The sequence below is a fragment of the Triticum urartu genome, chromosome 3 (assembly GCF_003073215.2).
Source record: "Triticum urartu cultivar G1812 chromosome 3, Tu2.1, whole genome shotgun sequence".
Lineage (NCBI taxonomy): Eukaryota > Viridiplantae > Streptophyta > Magnoliopsida > Poales > Poaceae > Triticum > Triticum urartu.
In genome coordinates this window covers 638,911,074-638,930,460 of record NC_053024.1, presented here as the reverse complement: position 1 = coordinate 638,930,460, position 19,387 = coordinate 638,911,074, and the positions used below count along the sequence as shown (strand labels likewise).

Here is a 19,387-nt window from a genome sequence, read left to right as displayed (position 1 = left end):
ATCAATCCAACACACATGCAACAGCCGTCGCCATCTTTGGCTTTGAGTACCGCGAAAAGTGTCCCTTCCGGAAGGAAGAGAACTCGAGTCATCCGACCGGTCCAGCACCGCGGCCGGGCCATCTGCCCGGGCAAAGCAGGATCTCCCACCAACAAGGAAGAAGAAGGGTCTTCGTCTCCCTACATCCATCGCCCATCTGAGGACCCAAACGGCCATTGCCGATGGACCTCCAGCCACCATAGCCCGCGACCTCGACGAGATTCGGGGATCCCCAACCCCGCTGGCTCCTAGACGAAGGCAAAAATCTCGCCTGACCGCGAACGGAGCCCGGAGAAACTTATTCCGACGCTACACCACCGCAACGACCTCGGTAGCGTCTCCCTCAACCCTAACCCTACCACACACACCCACCTAGCGAACAGACCCGAGGTTCCCCCTCCCTCCCGCCGCCGGAGCGGCCGACGGAAAGAGAGGGAACCGGCGGCGCGCAGGGAACCCTCGTCGCCTCACTAGATCGCCTCGTGCGATCCTAGTTTTGCGGGGGCCGTTGTTGGAAAAGGAACTATTGTACACTACCACCTTTGAGGTGTACTGGTACACTAAACCCTTAGTTCAGCACTCAAAGCGCCTTGAAAAGATATTTATTAAGAAAAATCACGCTCATACACCATACTTATACAACGTGTACTATATACCATGTCGCACAGTCCAAGATCAAAATTCAACACAGCTCAAGGAACAGAAGGATAAGTTTCACTGTGAGAGCATCTCCAACGGCCGCACAAAAAATCCGCGCATAATAAAAGTTTTAGCGCGACACTGTAGCACTTTTAATGCCCCGGGACCAACATTGCTTTAGCAGGTGCTCAAAAACGCGCGCCCAAAAAGCAGACAGTGCAAATTGTGAAGCACGCGCAATCCGAAGCCCATAATATGTTGCGCGCGATAGCATTTTTCAGCGTGCGCCCTATATCTTTTAGCGCTACAGCATCTCCTGGAGCTATTCGGCACCAAAATAAATAAATTTTTAGTGCGCGGAGCTCTTTTTGGGCGCCTGTTGGAGATGCTCTGAACAGAACAACATGGGACTATTCACTTCAGGTTCAGGTTTTGACTTTTGTTTGAGAGCTTATTGTGCTGTGGCTTTTGAGTTGACAGGACACCAAGCCCATCTGTATGGCAGACAAGTGCTTTGCTTGTGATTTCTGATCTTAATTCACGCCTTGATGCTTCCCCGGAAAATGTTTTAGAGAAATATTTTAAGGTAGTATAAGTTTCTGTGTCTAAGACTCTAAGTGCTGCTCTGCCAAGAAATTAACTATGTTTAAAATGTATACCTGCCTACTGATGGCGCATTATTTTCCCTGTGATGCAGAATGAGGGCAATTTGAAATTGCGGAAAGAGGGTAATTTGAAATGTGTAGAGGACAAGTCAGAATGACTGAATGAAGTAGCATCAAAGGTCAACAGAAAACAGGAATAAAACATGCAACACATCCCATAATAGCAAGCTAAAACGCTGGAAGGCTTCTCTGTACTTTGAGCAAAACAGGGTCGCGCTATATCAAAGGTCACATCCTATTGATAGCTTGTTCCTGACGCAGTTCTTTTACTGTTAGTTGTTACTTGTACATTTATTTGAAATTGCCCTCATTCTACACTGCAGGTGGAAGATGCAAGGTGCATGTTATAAGCCAACTAGTCCTGACTGCCTTAAACTTTCAGCCTCAAATGAAAATATCTACTCCCTCCGTTCCTAAATATTTGTCTTTCTAGAGATTTCAATAAGTGACTACATACGGAGCAAAATGAGTGAATCTACACTCTAAAATATGTCTATATACATCCGTATGAGGTAGTCCATTTGAAATCTCTAAAAGACAAATATTTAGGAACGGAGGGAGTATATATGTAGACCATGATGATAATTGTGGGACGAATGGAGGATAACATGCTCATGATGATGGCTGTGGTTTCTGGCCCATGTCACAGGGGAAGATGATGGTGAGCTGTTGCAATATTGCGCTGGTTTCCTTTCCCTGCATTCTGCACTCACATGGCTGATGGGGTGGCCATGGCTGAATCCTACACCAGAATTGGAAACTTCAGACCCAGGAACGCATCTACACCACATCACTGCCCCTGCTTGCCCCTGTCCGGTTCTGCAGGGTCTTAAATTTACCCCATCCACCATGTACCATTTCATTGTCTGAGTTGGTGTTCGTTCGTAGTACGAGCTAGTATGTGCGTACAATCCATAGGTATTTGTATTCGTGCCAAAAAAAAGTACTCCCTCCGTCCCAAAATAAGTGACTTAACTTTGTATTAACTTCGGTACAAAGTTAGTACAAAGTTGATCACTTAATTTGGGACGGAGGGAGTATAGAGTATGTGGTGCACTAGATACTTGAGATCTACTGCCCAAACAAACGATCATCGCCAACAACAACAGGCCTGAGAAACGGCCATTATAGCAGTGCATTTTGCTGAAGAAAACAAACCATCGTAAGAAGAAATGCTAGTACCAAAGTCTTTAAATGTCCCGGCGATGCACCCCGTTAAACCAGAGTGACACCGTGGCGATATCTATATTTATTATCTTTTTAGGACAATGGCAGCAAAGCAAGGCCCTCTCAAGCTGTGGCACTCTTCAGGTATGCGATGAGGTCAGCACGCTCCTGGGGCTTCTTCAGTCCAGGGAACACCATCTTAGTTCCAGGGATGTACTGCACATAAGAGAATAGTAATTGGAATTTTATCAGAAGATCATACAAAACCAATGAATGCCATTCTACGAGTCTAAGAAACAATCATGGCTAACATATCCAGGACATGAATAAGGTTCGAGAGGTAGTGTTAAGAGGGAAATGTTGCTCCCAGTCCAGGGTTGCAAAAATCCTTTCAATGGTAGCAAGTACTACCAGGGAATCCTGGTTATTCCCCCAAGTAAAGCTCCTATTAAAAATCTTAAATTTCAATAGGCCATGCCTATTAATCCAATTATTACATAAAAAGGCCTAGTGAGAATTAAAGTTACCAGTGTTCTTACCTTGAGAAAAATCTAATAATGTTAAAAGTCACCACCCGCAAGGGTAGGACTATCAACCAGATTTATGGCATCCTCTGATATCAAATCAGGTTTATACAGTTCATTATTTAGCCGAATGCACTTTTGGCTCTTAGTAAAAAGCATAAACATTGTCCCTGCTAATATGAACAGAATGAATGATAGGAAGTAATAGACAGTTCTAAAGAAACGAACATCTCCACGCAGAGGACAAGGAGTTCCAGGTACATATAACTATAACCCGGCTAAACAGAGATATCAAATAATCAGGTAAATTCAAGAGCAACTAGATTAAACTAGAAGAGCACAAAATGAAGAAATGTGTGACCTTGGGAATAGAGATTATCAACAATTTAGCTCTACGAAGCAATTATAATCAATCCTCTCAAAAGAACTGACAACAATTCCTAAAAAAGAAAATCACTCTCTAACAGGGAATGCTAGAACACTGCCCAAGTATCTGATTACAAATGCACAGCACAAGGCAGCGGCTCTCACATACCCACAGACCACTGATGACAAAATATAGAAGTAGACATTAACCATACCTTCTTCGGATTAAGCAGGTAGTCATACAGTGTTTTCTCCTCCCAAACCACAGCCATGCTCTTGTTGGCCGTAGAGTAAGAGTATCCAGCAGTTGTGCCAGACTTCCTCCCAAACAGACCATTCAGGTTAGGCCCTGCAAATCAGCATGACTGGCATTAACTTGGCATTTGGTTAAACAAGATCTGGCTTTGCACAGGGGCGACACGTGGCAAACGAATTTAGTTCCAACAGTGTATCGTCAGTTCAAAAGTAAAAACTGGTATGTAGCCTGCAGGTATTACTAGAGATGTTTTCTCAGAAAATTACACAAAACTGAAAGCCTACAGAAGACTACAAACAAATAAACATTGAATAATGTATGTAAACACTCTTATTTCTCCTTAATGAATTGACAGTTCTCCTTTGAATTAGGGTGATAGGATGATCCCCCCCACCTCCCTCTCTCTCTCTATCATGTTTTCTTTCTCTCTCGCTGTGTAAACTCTCGTTCTCTTGTGACTGTTAATTAATAGTAGAAAAGAAAAAATATTCAGGTAGGGGGCTCTGCTTGTTTGTCAAAAAGAAACATAAATACAGGCCGAACTGTCAGCAAGGCTAGTCACTGAATTATAACACTGAACACACATACATTCAGTGCCGTGTTTTTGAATTGTTCTATTAAATCATACGATTAACACCAGTAAGAAATTGCATATTTTTGGATTGTTCTTTTTTCTTGACGAAATGCAGCAAGACTTGAATTGTTCATTTCAAGTGCCTCTTTCAGATCACTTGCTATCGGTAGAAAATCATCATGGTCATGAATCTAATGCGCCTTAGCATCTACTACGTTGAAAGAAAAGCATACCATCCGGCAATTCACGGATCCAATAACATAGCCCAGACAGACGCATTCACCCATTTCACGAACCAACCAACACTCGTTCGGGACCAACCAATTTCACGAACCGCACGGCAGCCGACCGAACAACCGGGATCCAAACGCGAAGAACGCGCAGGTACGATCAATCGATGTGATTCATCCCTCCCAGATTCCCGTCCAAGTTGAACCACAACCCCAACGAAACACAGGACCTCGCGTCAGGGCAGAACACCGGCCGCCGACGCCAACCGCAAAACCGATCCCGGAATGGGACTCCACGGTCGACACGGGGCTACAGGAACGAGGCGCGATCGACGTCGGCGGGCCGGGTCGGGGCGCTCACCTTGCTTGTGGCCGGCGCCCTTGTCGACGGTGTGGCACTGGGCGCACTTGGTCTTGAAGATCTTCTCGCCGGCCGCGGGGTTCCCGGGGGGCGCCTCCGAGAACGACGCCATCGCCGCTGCCGCCGCTGATCCCGCGCGGACGGTCGCCGGGCTAGGGTTGGGGATCCCTCGGCTGGAGGAACGCGATGCGAGAGGCAAGAGGCTGGAGGAGGCGGGGAATGGCGATCGGGCTCGTTCTGGTCTGCTCTGTCTCTGCCTGTTTTAAAGCGGTGCCGCGAGATTACGAGAGACCGACAGCCGTTGAGGTGTTGAGGTCGAGGGGCTGCGAAAGTACCGTACTGCCCCTGAGGCTTCCACTATTGGCTGCGGGCCTGTGGCGGAGCTTGGCCAATATTGTTCGAGGTGGCGCAATGGGCGGGGGCGACCAAAACCAAGTTTTCGGCTGATTTTTCTTGACCGCTGCCAAAGCTCCGTCCTTGAGTTGAGGGCAATTAGTTGGCGAGCGCCCCATCGAGAGCCTCCCAACAATCATTTGAGGGTGAGCCGACGTCACGTATCACGCTCTGAGTGCCTTTTTAATAATATTTTTTATTTTTTCGCACGCGTTTTCGGTTTTTTAGATTGTTTTTTTTTCTGGTTTTAGTTTTTTTGGGTTTTTACTGGTCTTTTCTAGCTTTTTGAAAAAAACAATTTATGGATTTTTTTGCAGGAAAAAATACGTTTTTTTCTTTCGTGAAAGACACGGTTTTGCTTTTGTGAGAGACACGATTTTGCTTCCGTGAGAGGTACTGCCGTGCCTTTTGAAAGTGGAAAAAAGAACGTGTTTTTTTCCTTCCGTCAGAGGGATAGTTTTGCTTCCATCAGACGCACGGCCGTGCCTTTCGGAAACGAAAAAAACGTGTTTCCTTTTTTTCCATGAGAGGCACGGTTTTGGCTTTCAGAAAGGGAAAAAACGTGCTTCCGGTTCATGTTCGTTTTTTTCATTCGACTTCTTTTTTTAAAGAAAGTTCATTCAAACCTATGAACATGAGATCTAGTTTTGAAGATCTCAACGCAAGAAATCCAACAGTGAAAGGTTCAAGATTTGGACGCATGATTTTAGAGATAAAACATTTTGAATAAACAGATCTACAAAAAAAGAGAAAGCTCACAGCTTGTCGCAACCTGAGGAGGTGAGAGTGATCTTTCGAAGGAGTACTCCTCAATTAATGATTTCGTTCGTCCCTTGTACCGCCGATTCATCATATACTTCTCGCCTACATGGCAGCGTTATTGCACAGGCCCAATACTATAGTTTTCTATTTTTATTTTTATTTATTTATTTCCAAAACACTAACTATTTCATACACATTGTACATCTTTTTATACATTAGGAATATTTTTATACACGTTTAACATTTTTCAAGTACACGATCAATATTGTTTTTCAAATATATGTTTTGATTTCAAATTTTATTACACACATTGTACATTTTTCAACACATGATTAACATCCTTGCAATGACATGCTTTGAACATTTTTTCGAGTACGTGTTAAACATTTCTCTAATACACATTGTACATTTTTCATATATATCTAAAACTTTTCTTATATACACTTAAGATTTTTCAACACATGATTAACATCTTTAAAACCACATGCTTTGAACACCTTTTCATGTGCGTGTTAAACATTCTGAAACACGCATTGAAACATTTTCTAATCATATGAACATTTTTTAAAATTTAAAAACTACACAAAAATCATTTTTATATTGTATTGTTTTTACAATATGTCACGGACATATTTCTTGGAATGCCTGAACATTTTTCAAAATTTAATGTAAATTATTTTGAATGGTAAAAAAAGTTAATCACGCAAGCATTTACTTACAATGTATAAATATGTTTAAAAAATGCCACATGAATTATTTTTCAACATGTGAACATTTTTAAGTGTTGTAAATATTTTTTTGAAACCAATCAAAAATTTTGAATTTTTTAATACGTGTAATTTTTAAAAATTAATGGTTGTTGACTTTTTTAAGTATTTAAGCTTTGAAATATATGCATAACAGTTGTCTAAAAATATAAACAAAAGTGAAAGTGAATAAAATAAAAAGAAGGAAAGAAAGAAACAAAAGGGGAAAACAAATATACTTTGAATGATCCACTAAAAATATAAAAGTGAAAGTAAATAAACATTGTGACTTATGCTTTGACTTCTGTACTCTGGTACGCTGTCATTCCGTCCACCCTATGTATAATCTCATCTCATCATATTTAATTATTATTTTTAGTGGAAGAACAACTTATAGTTACCCTGAAACAGAAGTCCAATACGTAGCCAACAACTCACACAAGCACAAAGGCACGTCTGCTATCAATTCCTGGTCTCCCTGTCTCCTAGTAAGGGCTGCTAGTTCATGTGCCATAACATTTTGGTTCCTACTAGAAATAATCTGAAAGACTCTTTCTTCCAAGAGCTTGTGAGCATAAAACCTCCTCAGGGCACTAGATGGCTCGTGACGGGAGACTTCAACCAAGTTTATCGTACCCGAGACAAAAACCGTGCAAATGTCGATCGATCTCGCTTGGTGCACTTTCGGAATGCCCTTAACTCCTGTGAGCTAAAAGAAATCCATCTAGAGAACATAAAGTTCACTTGGAGCAACGAGCAGACTAACCCGACCTGGAGCAAATTAGACTCTTTTTTCTGCAATGAGGATTAGGATCTCGATTTCGACACACACATTCTCCATGCGCTCTCATCCTCACTCTCGGACCATTGTCCACTCCTCTTGGCTAGTGACAAGGGACCAAAACGACCAAGATCTTTCCGGTTCGAGAACTTCTGGATTAAAATGCCCAACTTCAAGAAAATCGTCCAGGACGCCTGGGCTGAGGAAACCAGCCACTCCGAGCCCTATCAGGTGCTTTTCCACAAAGCTTAAGAGGACGAGCCAATGCCTTCGCAAGTGGAGCAGGTCCATCTTCTCGAACCACAAAATCCAACTTCACATGGCCCTTGAGATCATCCTCTGTCTTGACATCGCGCAAGAACATAGGGCACTGTCGACGGGCGAATGGAATCTGAGAAAGGATCTTAAGAGAAAGGTTGTGGCCCTGGCAGTTCTTGAGAGGGCAAGGAAACGACGAAGCTCAAGAATTAAGTTGCTCAAAGAAGGGGATGCAAATACTCGTTTCTTTCACCTTCGAATCAACCACCGACGGAGAAAGAACTTCATCCACCGCATCAAGCACAATAATGATTGGGTCACGAGCCATGATCAGAAAAAAGACATTATTCAGTGTCACTTTAGAAAACCCATTGGGAAAGCCCCCCCGCGCTCCAAAGACTTCAACTGGGACTGCATCCCGCCGTCTTCCTGTGACCTCTCAGACCTTGGATTGCCATTCAGCGAGGAGGAGGTCCGTGCTGCGATTCATGAGCTTCCAGGAGACAAAGCTCCGGGCCCTGACGGATTCACGTGCATTTTCTTCAAAGAATTTAGGATATCATTAAGCTGGAGATAATGCTTGCGGTCAATAATTTCTCCAATCTTCATGTCAACAACCTCCACTGGTTCAACTCGGCTAACATTGTCCTCATCCCTAAAAAAGATGGGGCGGAGGACATATCCGACTTCCGGCCTATCAGTCTCATCGACGCGGTTGCCAAGATCATTGCTAAGATGATGGCTACTCGACTAGCCCCTCACATGCATGCGCTTGTCTCCAACACACAAAGCACCTTCATTAAGAAAAGAAGTATTCATGACAACTTCATGTACGTTCGGAACTTGGCCCGCCGTCTACACCGCACCAAATCACCAACCTTGCTTCTCAAGCTGGACATCAAGAAAGCCTTTGACTCGGTTAGATGGGATTACCTTATGGACTTGCTGCGCCACCACCACTTCCCGAGCCGGTTCTGCGATTGGATATCTGCTCTCCTGTCCACGGCCTCCTCTAGAGTGCTACTTAATGGTGTTGCAGGCGACCTAATCAAGCATGGTTGTGGGCTTCGACAAGGGGATCCGCTCTCCCCCTGCTCTTTGTCCTCGCCATTGATCCTCTGCACCACATCCTAGCCAAGGCTACTGCGCAAGGCAACCTCCATCCCATCCGTGGCAACCCCATCCGAGCCTTCCTATATGCGGACGATGCGGCCATCTTTGTTGCTCCAATCAAAGAAGATATACAGTTTCTTGCTTCAACGCTCTCTGCCTTTGGTGATGTCACGGGGTTAGTCACCAACTGCAACAAGAGCTTGGTCGCGCCCATTCATTGTGCCAACGTTGACCTTGACGACGTTCTTCAAGCCTTCCCGGCGGTTCAGACCTCTTTCCCCTTGCGATACCTTGGCCTTCCCCTGTCGGTGACTAGACTTAAGCGCATACATTTTCAATACCTCGAGGACAAGATTGCGGGCAAACTGCCGCCTTGGTTGGCTATGCATGTTGCTAGCCTCGGGCGCATTGTCTTGGTCAAAGCGGTCCTCACGGTCATTGCGACCTACCATCTCACGCCGATGGAGCTGCCTGTTGAGGTCTGGAAAAAGATTGACAGCCTGCGACGTGCCTACCTTTGGGCTGGTTGTGATAAGGTGCCGGGCGGAAAGTGCAAGGTTAACTGGGATCTTGTTTGCAAGCCTAAGATTTTTGGCGGCTTGGGTGTGCGTAATCTCGAGAAGTTTGCGACCGCCCTTCGTCTTTGCTGGCTTTGGTTTGAATGGGCAGACCCTCCTAAGACTTGGTTGGGGATGGAAACGCCCTGTTCAAACAGTGACAGATTTGTTCTCGGCTTCCACAATAGTGACTATTGGGGATGGCAAAAAGGCTAAATTCTGGGAATCCCCATGGCTAAATGGTCTCCGGCCTAAAGACATCGCGCCAAAGATCTTTGAAGTATTCAAGAAGAAGGCATGTTTGGTTAACAAGGCCCTTGACAACAACTTCTGGATCCAGCAAATCGACACTACTCAGGGACTGACATTGCCACACATCCAGGAGTTTGTGGTTTTGTGCGAGATGATTGATGGTGTTGCTCTCAATCCTGATAGGAGGGACACTATATCTTGGAAATTCACTTCCAGTGGCGACTATTCAGCGGCTACGGCGTACACGGCACAGTTCGAGGGCCAAGTTCTCAGCTCAACCTCTCCCACAATCTGGAGGAATTGGGCTCCCCCGAAATGCAAATTCTTCACTTGGCTTATCATCCAAAACCGTGTGTGGACGGCAGATCGGTTACAGCGGCGAGGTTGGCCAAACTGCGGACTTTGCCCCCTATGCAAACAAGTCCAAGAATCTGCCGCCCATCTTCTTTTCCAATGTAGATTCACTGCCCGCGTCTGGACCGAGGTGGTCACCTGGCTTGGCATTCAGGACCACTCACCGCTGACTTGGCGCCATGAGGAGACACACTTCTGAGGACACGGTTCAAGATTGGTGGCTGAAGACGATCAACACGGGAGGGCATATCAAGAAAGCTGTTGGCTCTGTTCTGATGATTGTCATGTGGGAAATCTGGAAGGAGCGAAACGCGAGAGTTTTTCGCAACATGGCTTCACCGACCACTATTATCACTGCCAAGATCAAAGAGGAGGCCTATCTTTAGGCGTTGGCGGAAGCCAAACACATGAGTGCAATTATGTCGCAAGAGTAGCCTTTTATTTTGCCGCTTTGCGGCTTTTGTCTAAACCTTCCTTCTTAATTAATGAAAATGGCAAGTCTTTTGCCTTGTTTCAAAAAATATATATATTTTTGGTTCCTTCCAATAGCCTGAAGCCCTGAACCTGATACGAAGCGAACTCAAACGGAACAATCGGGTGACACTCTGATCAAACAACGTTCTTCATATTCAATTCTTTCACTGCCACAGAGCAGTCCATCTCCAGGATCGCCGGCACCCTGTACAACCATGCATCACTATTCATGGTACTATTTGATTCCGTGTTAGCAAATACACTATTCAAGGTTAGACTGTAACCTCGTTCCGGGTCAGTGGATCACTGCTAGTTTGAACTGTGTGTGCGCGCGCTTGTGTGTGTGTTTGTTCATTGTTCGTGGTTGTTGTGTGTGCATGTGTTAGTGTGAGTGTGTGCGCACACGCGTGCGTGACATAAGTGCAATTTAGTTTCGAGGTAAGAGGTGATTAATTTAGTTTCGTGCGTGACATAAGTGCAATTTAGTTTTGGACTACTTGAATTTTATTTTTGGTTCAGTAAAATTCTTTTTCCTTTTTCATGTGTATTTACCTCCTTTCTGAGTCAGTTTTTTATTTGCTACATTGTTATATGCTTATTCTTGTACTATTAGAAGTTTTAAATGTGCAAATTGTGTGCAAGCTTTTGTTATCATTTCTTTTATGTTTCTTTTTCAATTTTGAGCCATTTTTTAATTTCCTTTCTCCTTTTAAGGTAATACAAATGCTACTAATTCATTCATTCTTAGAAAGCTCTATTTTCTATTTTGATTTAGTTTTTATTCTAGTTTTAGCATACAGAAGACTCGAGGAAGCCTTTGGATCTCGATCGGGTGATGGAAGCGATATGACTGAACAAAAAAAATAGGCGCCCTATTTAATAGCTGGCCCTTATTTCTAATGTTGCTCTAAGTATTATATGGATGTAGACATACGAGTTGTATGTAACCTATGTACATAATCATATTATTGTATGAAATTTAGAGTTCTTATATGTTTGTATTTCATCTTCTGAAACAATACAAGTTTTATGAAAATTTGGTCATTGATTGCTTTGAGCTTTTCTTTATTTTCTTTCTTCTTACTTATGGGTAATATCAATGGCTATGATTCAATCCACCAAATAATTACTTTTAGTTATTTTATTTTTACAATGTTGTTGTTTATTGATGCTTGGTCTTTTTTTGGTGTTGGATTTTCTCCTATATTTATGCATGCTACAATTATATATGCCTCCAGTCGCCGCCATGGTGATATCTGTCTCCATATCGCCGGGCCGAGTATGGGACATCCCTCGGAGGGCTCATCCGACCATGGTAACGATCATCTTGCTGCCGACTGGGTGATCCCCATCCATGGAACTGATCATCGTGCCGCACAGGGCGTTCAGGTTGCCAAGTGTGTGCCCCATCTCTCAGAGGAGGTGATTCCCTGCGCCGCCGAGGCATTATGGGACTGTGAGCCGACTGGGTGGTGTCTGCCCCAGCCAACTTGCCGTGAATATGATTTTCTGACTGGGATACAGCAGAGCGTTGTGCCAATGCAGCCTTCAGGAGCGCCTGAATTTGCCTAATCCCTTCGCCTGCTGTCGAACCGGACGGCTGAATGGAATCGGCAATCCGTCTAGCGGCCGCCAAGTTTTGGACCAGAGTGCACAGTACTTGGTAGTTGTCGACATTGTTGCCTAGAAACAATTGCCTCCTACTCCGACTGGAACTGGGGTTATTCCGGATCCGATCTTCCAAAGACGACTTCTCTACCTGCTCCAAGACGGCCTGCTCGGCCAGAGTAGCCAAGCCCAAGCGTGCCCACTCCAAGGCGTGCGCAAACTGCGCAGAGTTTGCTCGGCTTCTCTATTGATTTCATCAACTTGCTCCTGAGTGAGTGGTGCTGCCGACCCATGGACTCAGGCGCCATCGGCTGCTGCGCAAACCCTGCGACCATTACCATCTGGGCTATCAAGGAACCCAGGTGGGCCGTTATCGGTGTCGGCCATCAAAACCTCTGCTGAGTATTCAACGCTCTCGCAGCTGTCTTTCCCTTCTTTCCTGAAATCACTAGTTGATTGTAATGCACAGTGGGAGTAATATAAGACTGCTTGTAATAGATAGTATCATAAGTTAATATCATGCATGTGATACTAGTGTATGATACTACCTCCCTAATGCATAGTATCATATAATAGTATCATAGATGACTTTATTTATTGTCATGCATGACACATAGTACTGTAGCATTTATTATGATACAGTATCATAATATGATACTCAACCTTCTCTTTCTTCATTTAATTCTATACCACATCATCTAAATTGCCTACTAGTTATGATACTCTTATTACGACCAGCCTAAGACTAGGTATAGTGGAAGTAACTTAGCTAGTAACATAACACATACCGAGACAAGTTTGCTTATGTGGCACCTAGTTAATGAGGAGAAAGGTGTGTGGAGTAACATACTCCCTCCGTTTTTCTTTTGTTTGCGTATAACTTTTTGCCGTTTTTTCGCTTTTAGTCTGCGCCTAGGCTTTTTTCTCCCAATCTTTCCAATACTACCCCTCTCGTTCGTCTTCCCACGCAGCCGCTGCATTAACTAGGCGCAGCCCTCTCTTCCGCTTCGCCTTCTCGTCTCACTACGCTCCCCTCCACAAATCGCCCCCTCCACTCTCCCAGTCTGCTCGTTCCCATGGCCAACGATGGATTCAACCCGTGCTTGTGGGGAGAGAGCCAACCAATCGAAGAAGATGAAGTAGGCAGGCCACGACGAGGCAGGCGATGGCCACCTGCAGGCGCTCGCGGAGGACGGCCACGACGTCGGCCATGCCATCCCGGAGGATGGCCAGAACGTGCAGGCGGACAATGGCGACCGTGTGGCGCACGGGGGCGTCCAAGCTCTCGCAGGTATTGTCCACTCGCTGGCTGATACTGTGCAGTCGCTCGCCGACGGTGGCGACAGCGGCAACAAGCGAGCGAAGTACGGCGGCGATATGGTGGTGTGGGTCTGTGGGAGCGAAGTACGTCGTCCGCATCATCGCATGGGGCGCTGCCACTGCCACCACTCTCGTTTCCACCAGGGGCACCGCCGTCATGCGCACCATCGTGCTCTACGAAACAATGGGACACCGGTCATTGCGATCAAAAGGGCGGACTGACTGGTACAAAACGAAGCTTACCGTCGTCGCTCTCTTCGAAGACGTACACATACTGCAGGTCAGCCGCATCGCCATCGTACTGCTCGTCGACCACATCCCAGTTTATGGGCACGTTGAGGTCCAGATTAGCCATCGGATACTCAGAGAAGGGAACCGGGGAGGTGAGAAACAGAGGAAAAAAGTGCAGAGTTCTTCCATGGCGTGGACGAATTTATAAGCATGCTACTCTCGGTTTCAAAGGTCCATGGCGCTATAGCTGAAATTCCATGGCGCCAAGACAGTTTTGGAGGGAATGGAAATTGGCGCACAGCTAAAATTTGCGTTTTCGTTGAACCAGAAAAATGGCGCTCTACGGGTGCAGGGAAGCGATGCTTCATGATTCAAGAGCTGTGCATGCGGGGGAGAGAACGAGGAGAAACGAAACGGCAGCCAATCAGCAGCCACAACGCATTAGAAGGCGCGGGACTCGACTGCATGCAGCATTTATACTCCTCCATGCAGCGCATGCTAAGTCAGGGGCAAAATAGTCCAGAATTTTACTCCAGCAGCTGTCCTTGGTATGCGGTATTCCTCTTACACGCAAACAAAAGAAAAACGGAGGGAGTATTATGTTACCATCACATAGCGCTTCTCAAAAAATGTTGAGTCTATAAGCTAATAAATGCAACCATATATGGTACTACTTCTATGACACTTTGCACTATGAAAGTAGTAACATACACTAGTGTCATATGTATGACACTAGTCTAAGTTACTCCCCACTATGACCAGCTTAATGCACTCAAGATAAATTTGTTTATGTGGCATGTAGTTAATGAGGAGAGAGGTGTTTAGAGTAACATAATATGTTATCATCACATAACACTTTCAAGGCAAGGTGAGTCTACAAGCTAATAAATACAACCACCTGTGACACTACTTTTATGTTACTTTCCACTATGAAAATAGTAACATAGATTAGTGTCATATGCATAACACTAGTGTGTGTTACTCCCCACTATCCACTAGCCTAAAGATCACTCTAACCTTTCCTGGTTGCGACAAGTGGAACGCTGCATGTGCGCCACTTGTCGCAACCTGAGAGTTTACCTTTTTTCATAGATCCATTTATTCAAAACGGTTTATCTCTTAAACCGCGCGTAAAAATCTCGAAGAGTTTTCATCGTTGGATTCTTCGCGTCGAGATCTTCCAAACTAGATACCATGTTGATAGGTTTTGACGAACTTTTTTTCACAAAAAAACCAGATGAAAAAACCAAACCGAGAGCACGTTTTTTTTCCCTTTCCAAAGAGGCACGCCCGTGCCTCTCACGAAATCCTAACCGTGCCTCTCGCGGAAGCAAAATCGTGACTCTCGCGGAAGGAAAAAGAAGAAATGAAAAGGCGTTTTTTCCGTTTTCGAGGAGGCACGATCGTGACTCTCATGAAAGGAAAAAACAACATAAAACGCATTTTTTTTGTTTCCGACAGGCACAGGCCCGACTCTTACTAAAGCACAACCTTGCCTCTCGCGAAAGCAATACCATGACCCTCGCGAAAGGAAAAAAAACAGAAAATGCGTTTTTTTTTTCTTTTTTTCGTTTTCAAGAGGCACGGCTGTGACTCTCGCTAAAGCACAACCGTGCCTTTCGCGGAAGCAAAACCGTGACTCTCACGAAAGGAAAAAACAGAAAAGGCGTTTTTTTCGTTTTCGAGAGGCACGACCGTGACTCTCGCGAAAGCAAAACCGTGCCTCTCGCAGAAGCATAACCATGACTCTCGCGAAAGAAAAAAAACGCATTTTTTGTGCAATTTTTTTTGATCGAAAAGCTAAGACAGAGCGGTGGAAAACCAAAACGTCGAAAAAAATCGAAAAAAGACCGTTTAAAAAGCCGAAAACGCGTGCGGAAAAAAAATCCGGAGAAAGCGTCCAGAGCGCAACACGTGACGAATGGTTGAGAGCGCGTCAAGTGGCGTTGATCGTTGCGGGGCTCCCGAAGAAGCGCTCGTTAACTAGTTGCTCTCCTTCTTCCCCCTCATGAAGCGAAGCGAATAGATCGTGGATAGACTCGTCAGGTTCGAGCGCTGCTAGCTGCTCGGTTGCGGCCTGAAGGGCCACGGCAGGCTTCACCCACTGGTGGAGTCGCGAGCCACTGGATCGCTTGCGGCGACGCCTAGCAGGAAGTCGGGGGGGGGGGGGGGGGGCATCTGATACAGAACGGACAGCTGACGAAGGACTCTGTAGGAACTTGCGCGGAAGTGCGCTGCGTTGCGGACGGGCAGCGACTCCAAATCTAGCGGTCCTTCTTGAAGTCATGCTGAATCATCGACGACAAAATGGAGGGCACCGAAATGGATCTCGATGCTAATCATCATCTCGACACCGGAAACAATGACGAACTGAAAAATTCCACCTGCGACATGTTTGCGTACCGCTAGGCGCGCAGCCCCACAGTGGGCGTCAACTATCGTGGGAACTAATCTGACAGTAAGAAGTAGGGGTACGAGTAGAGGCTAGTTCTAGCTATGACGAAGGTGTGACACAAGGATTTACGAGTTCGGGCCCCTCTTGGAAGAGGTAACAACCCTATGTCTCGATCTTTGGAGTTTTGTTCTTCTTCTTCTTCTTCTTCTTCTTCTTCTTCTTCTTCTTCTTCTTCTTGCGTATGAGAATTACAATGGATGCTATCCCCTATCTAAGTGCTATGGGGTGGCTTATATAGAGTGCACCGACCCTTCATCTTGCTACATTAGGGCATCTCCAACGGCAACCCACAAAATTTCCTCCCACATCCCAGTCCGCGGACATGGATATGAGAGGACACCATCCAACCGTAGCCGCATACATTTCAATCAATTTTTCAACAAACCAGATGAAATTCGTGCAAACAAGGCCGGATTTATAAACATGACGGATTTCATACAAAACGGATGAAAACGATTACATTTTGGACATATTTTCGACTAAAAAGGTAAAACTATGTGCTCGTACGGTCGCACCGAGCTCCACTCCCATGACACGGATACACTACATTAGTCTACGACCGGCCGCGGCTTGTGCTGCTGTGCCAGCGTGGAGAAACTCACCACTCCTCCTAGAGCTAGCCTAGAGCGACGAGTTGCTGAACCACGCGTCGGCTTGGAGTCGCGGCAACTGGCTGTGATGGGCTAGGCGAGGGAGGTGGAGCAGCGAGCTGCCTCGCTTGTATCCGGTGGGCTTGACAGGTCACCCAGCCGGTTTGTATGCCGGAGAACTACTCTTCGAAAGCCGTAGGAAGAATGGAGAAAATGGTGAAGGAGGAGATGGGGGAGCGGCGGAGGGGTGCGATTCTTGCCCGACGTCTGGCCTCGTTTAAATAGTGGGCAGATGGGTGGAGCTCGACCGGCATTGCTTTTAATGTCGGCCCGCTCATGAACGAACGTTTGGCCGGAGTAGGTTTCTTGGCTTCCACGCGGGTTTAAGAGAGACATTTGAATGCGGCGAGGAGGCATGTTCAGTCGGGTGCACAGCGGGCGGTGCCCTCGGCCGGCGTGCCGCTTCAATGGCGGAGGCAGTGAGAGGTTGTGTCCGCCTTGAGCCCCTTCAATGTGGAGCGGTGCGCTCTATAGCGGCATGAATGCGGCTAGGTGGCGTCGGATGGGAAGTGCGTGCGGGAGGGGGGGGGTTGGTGGGATAGGGCGCTCAGAAAACGGGCTTGGGAGCGGTCCAGACTCCCGCAAACCTCCCTCGAGTTTGTCTCTGATTTGTGGGAGAAATTGTGTCCGAACCGTCCTGAAAACCGATACAGCACCGCGTTGGATGGCTTCCGCGGTCCGGACAGCACGGTCCGAACGGTTGCGGGAGGTTTGAGGGTCAGTATTGAAGATGCCCTTACAGAGGGAGTTGATGATTCAGGTTTAGTAAGGCGTTACATGTGGTAACTAATCAACTTTTAAATCAAGGCCGATATGACCGATATAAAGGCCTATATATCACTTTTGGGGCTCTATCAATATATACATAACATATCATTTTGTAAATATCATTTTCAAACATATCATCTGATATGGACCGAAATATCAACCGATATGGCCGATATCTAGCCCGATATGTCCACGAGAACTCTATGTCCGCTGATATAGCACGATATATAGATAATAATAGTTCTTTATTAAATAACAGTGAAATAAGATTATGCACTTACAACTTCAGCATATATTATCAAAATCATGCACAATGTTTCGTACAAATGCATACATATCGTATTTTTTTTAATCATAGAGTAAGAATTTTGTGAATCTTTTCTTAATAGTTTCTTAATCAACAAGTTATTAAACTAGGAATCTAAATGTGTTATGTTGAAGCATTGACATCATACATTTTGTTTTACTAAAAATACATTTTTTGAACAAGAATAATGAAAAAACTAGACATATTTTCTCCGATATATCTACATATCACCCGATATCCGACATCCGATATGTCGAAGCCAAACCGATATGAACCCGATATCCAATATTTTGAAGCCATAATGATGTGCGCCTTCAGACGTTTCTAATTCCATGCCCGTTGTCCGCCTTCCTTCATCCAGTGGTCACAAGACCGCCGAGTGGACCTGACACGGCCGCATAACTTCTGACCGAGTGGGTGAACTATGGCTGGTATCCAAGTGGAATGATGACCCTCGGGTCTTGATGTCTGGTGTTGTGGGCCCTTCATTTGGTTTGGAATGTACCTATTATGACCCTACCTGTGGTAGGTAACCCCAGCACCTACTACGGTGGTGGCGCCTATCCAGACTTGGGGCTGATGTCGGGCTAGGAGTGGATGGAGTGTCATCGCTCTTCCTATCATGGTTGAGTGCGTTGTGATGTGAGCGGCGTATGGTATCTTGTGACGGGGATGCCGGGGCGGCGGCCCGGATGGCGGTCTGCATGCATGTTTGCTCTTCGGCGGGCATCATTGCGGTGGTGGTGGCTCTCCTCCCGGGTTGTGTGGGCAATAGGAGGTGTTGTGGTGGGTCGCTTGGGCGTGCCCTCTCTCTCTCTCTCTCTCTCTCTCTCTCTCTCTCTCTCGGAGTGGCAGCGCCCTAATCCGGATCTGGGAATCCGAGAACGTCGCGCTCCTCCTGGCAGCCTCGTGGTGGCATGGGTGAGTTGTCGAGCGATAGCTCCATGCCTTGACGCCGATGACCGCAACACCCGTGGTTAGCGTGCTCTTCTTGAAGACGTTGTTGTGGTTATTCTCTCTATGTCAGGACTCCGGGTGAAGACTTTGTCCGCTGTGGACTCGTAGCGTGGGGGTGTTTAGTTCTTCCTGTGCTCGGTGCTGGTAGCGTACTCACATGTGTTCTGCGTGTGCCGCGTTGTACGAGGGCTATCTCACTATCTTATATTGTTCGACCCTGTACTTGTTTGGATGTTGTTATATATAAAGCAAGGCGAAAGTCTGTTTAGTAAGAGATGACGCTAATGAAAGCGGAGAACCCTAATCGTCAGCCGCGAGAGGAGGCGAGTGAGCATAGTATTTCAGATAAACGAACAGTGACAACAACACGGTTGCAAATGCGTTTGTAGCACGTGCCGCATCTGAACACACGGAGAGAGGAATCCGTCCATCACTTCGGTCTACTCTCAAGTCAAGCTGAGAGGGTGCTTGGATACGTTTTAGTCCCATGACTAAAAGTAGTGGGACTAAAACTTGCTAGCCCCACCCATGCTTGGATCCAAATACTAAAGAGACTAAAATCAAGTTATTGAGCATTTAT

At 45.9% G+C, this 19,387-nt stretch overlaps 1 protein-coding gene across 1 annotated transcript; it reads right to left on the bottom strand.

Annotated features, from left to right (window-relative positions):
• Positions 1–2,415: 2,415 nt before the first annotated feature.
• On the bottom strand, positions 2,416–5,086 carry LOC125548936 (cytochrome c). Its single transcript, XM_048712452.1, has 3 exons — positions 4,822–5,086; positions 3,616–3,749; positions 2,416–2,726 (listed from the first exon to the last, which is right to left on the bottom strand). Exons 1-3 carry the CDS (start codon positions 4,931–4,933, stop codon positions 2,634–2,636), a joined length of 339 nt encoding a protein of 112 aa, XP_048568409.1. The 5' UTR covers positions 4,934–5,086; the 3' UTR covers positions 2,416–2,633.
• Positions 5,087–19,387: the final 14,301 nt, after the last annotated feature.

What these genes read in the sequence shown, in the direction of transcription:
- LOC125548936 (XM_048712452.1), bottom strand. Translation starts at nt 4,933, where the DNA reads ATGGCGTCGTTCTCGGAGGCGCCCCCCGGGAACCCCGCGGCCGGCGAG. An exon ending in GGGCGCCGGCCACAAGCAAG is followed by an intron (nt 3,750 to 4,821) that starts GTGAGCGCCCCG and finishes GCTGATTTGCAG; the next exon opens with GGCCTAACCTGAATGGTCTG. An exon ending in ACCTGCTTAATCCGAAGAAG is followed by an intron (nt 2,727 to 3,615) that starts GTATGGTTAATG and finishes TCTTATGTGCAG; the next exon opens with TACATCCCTGGAACTAAGAT.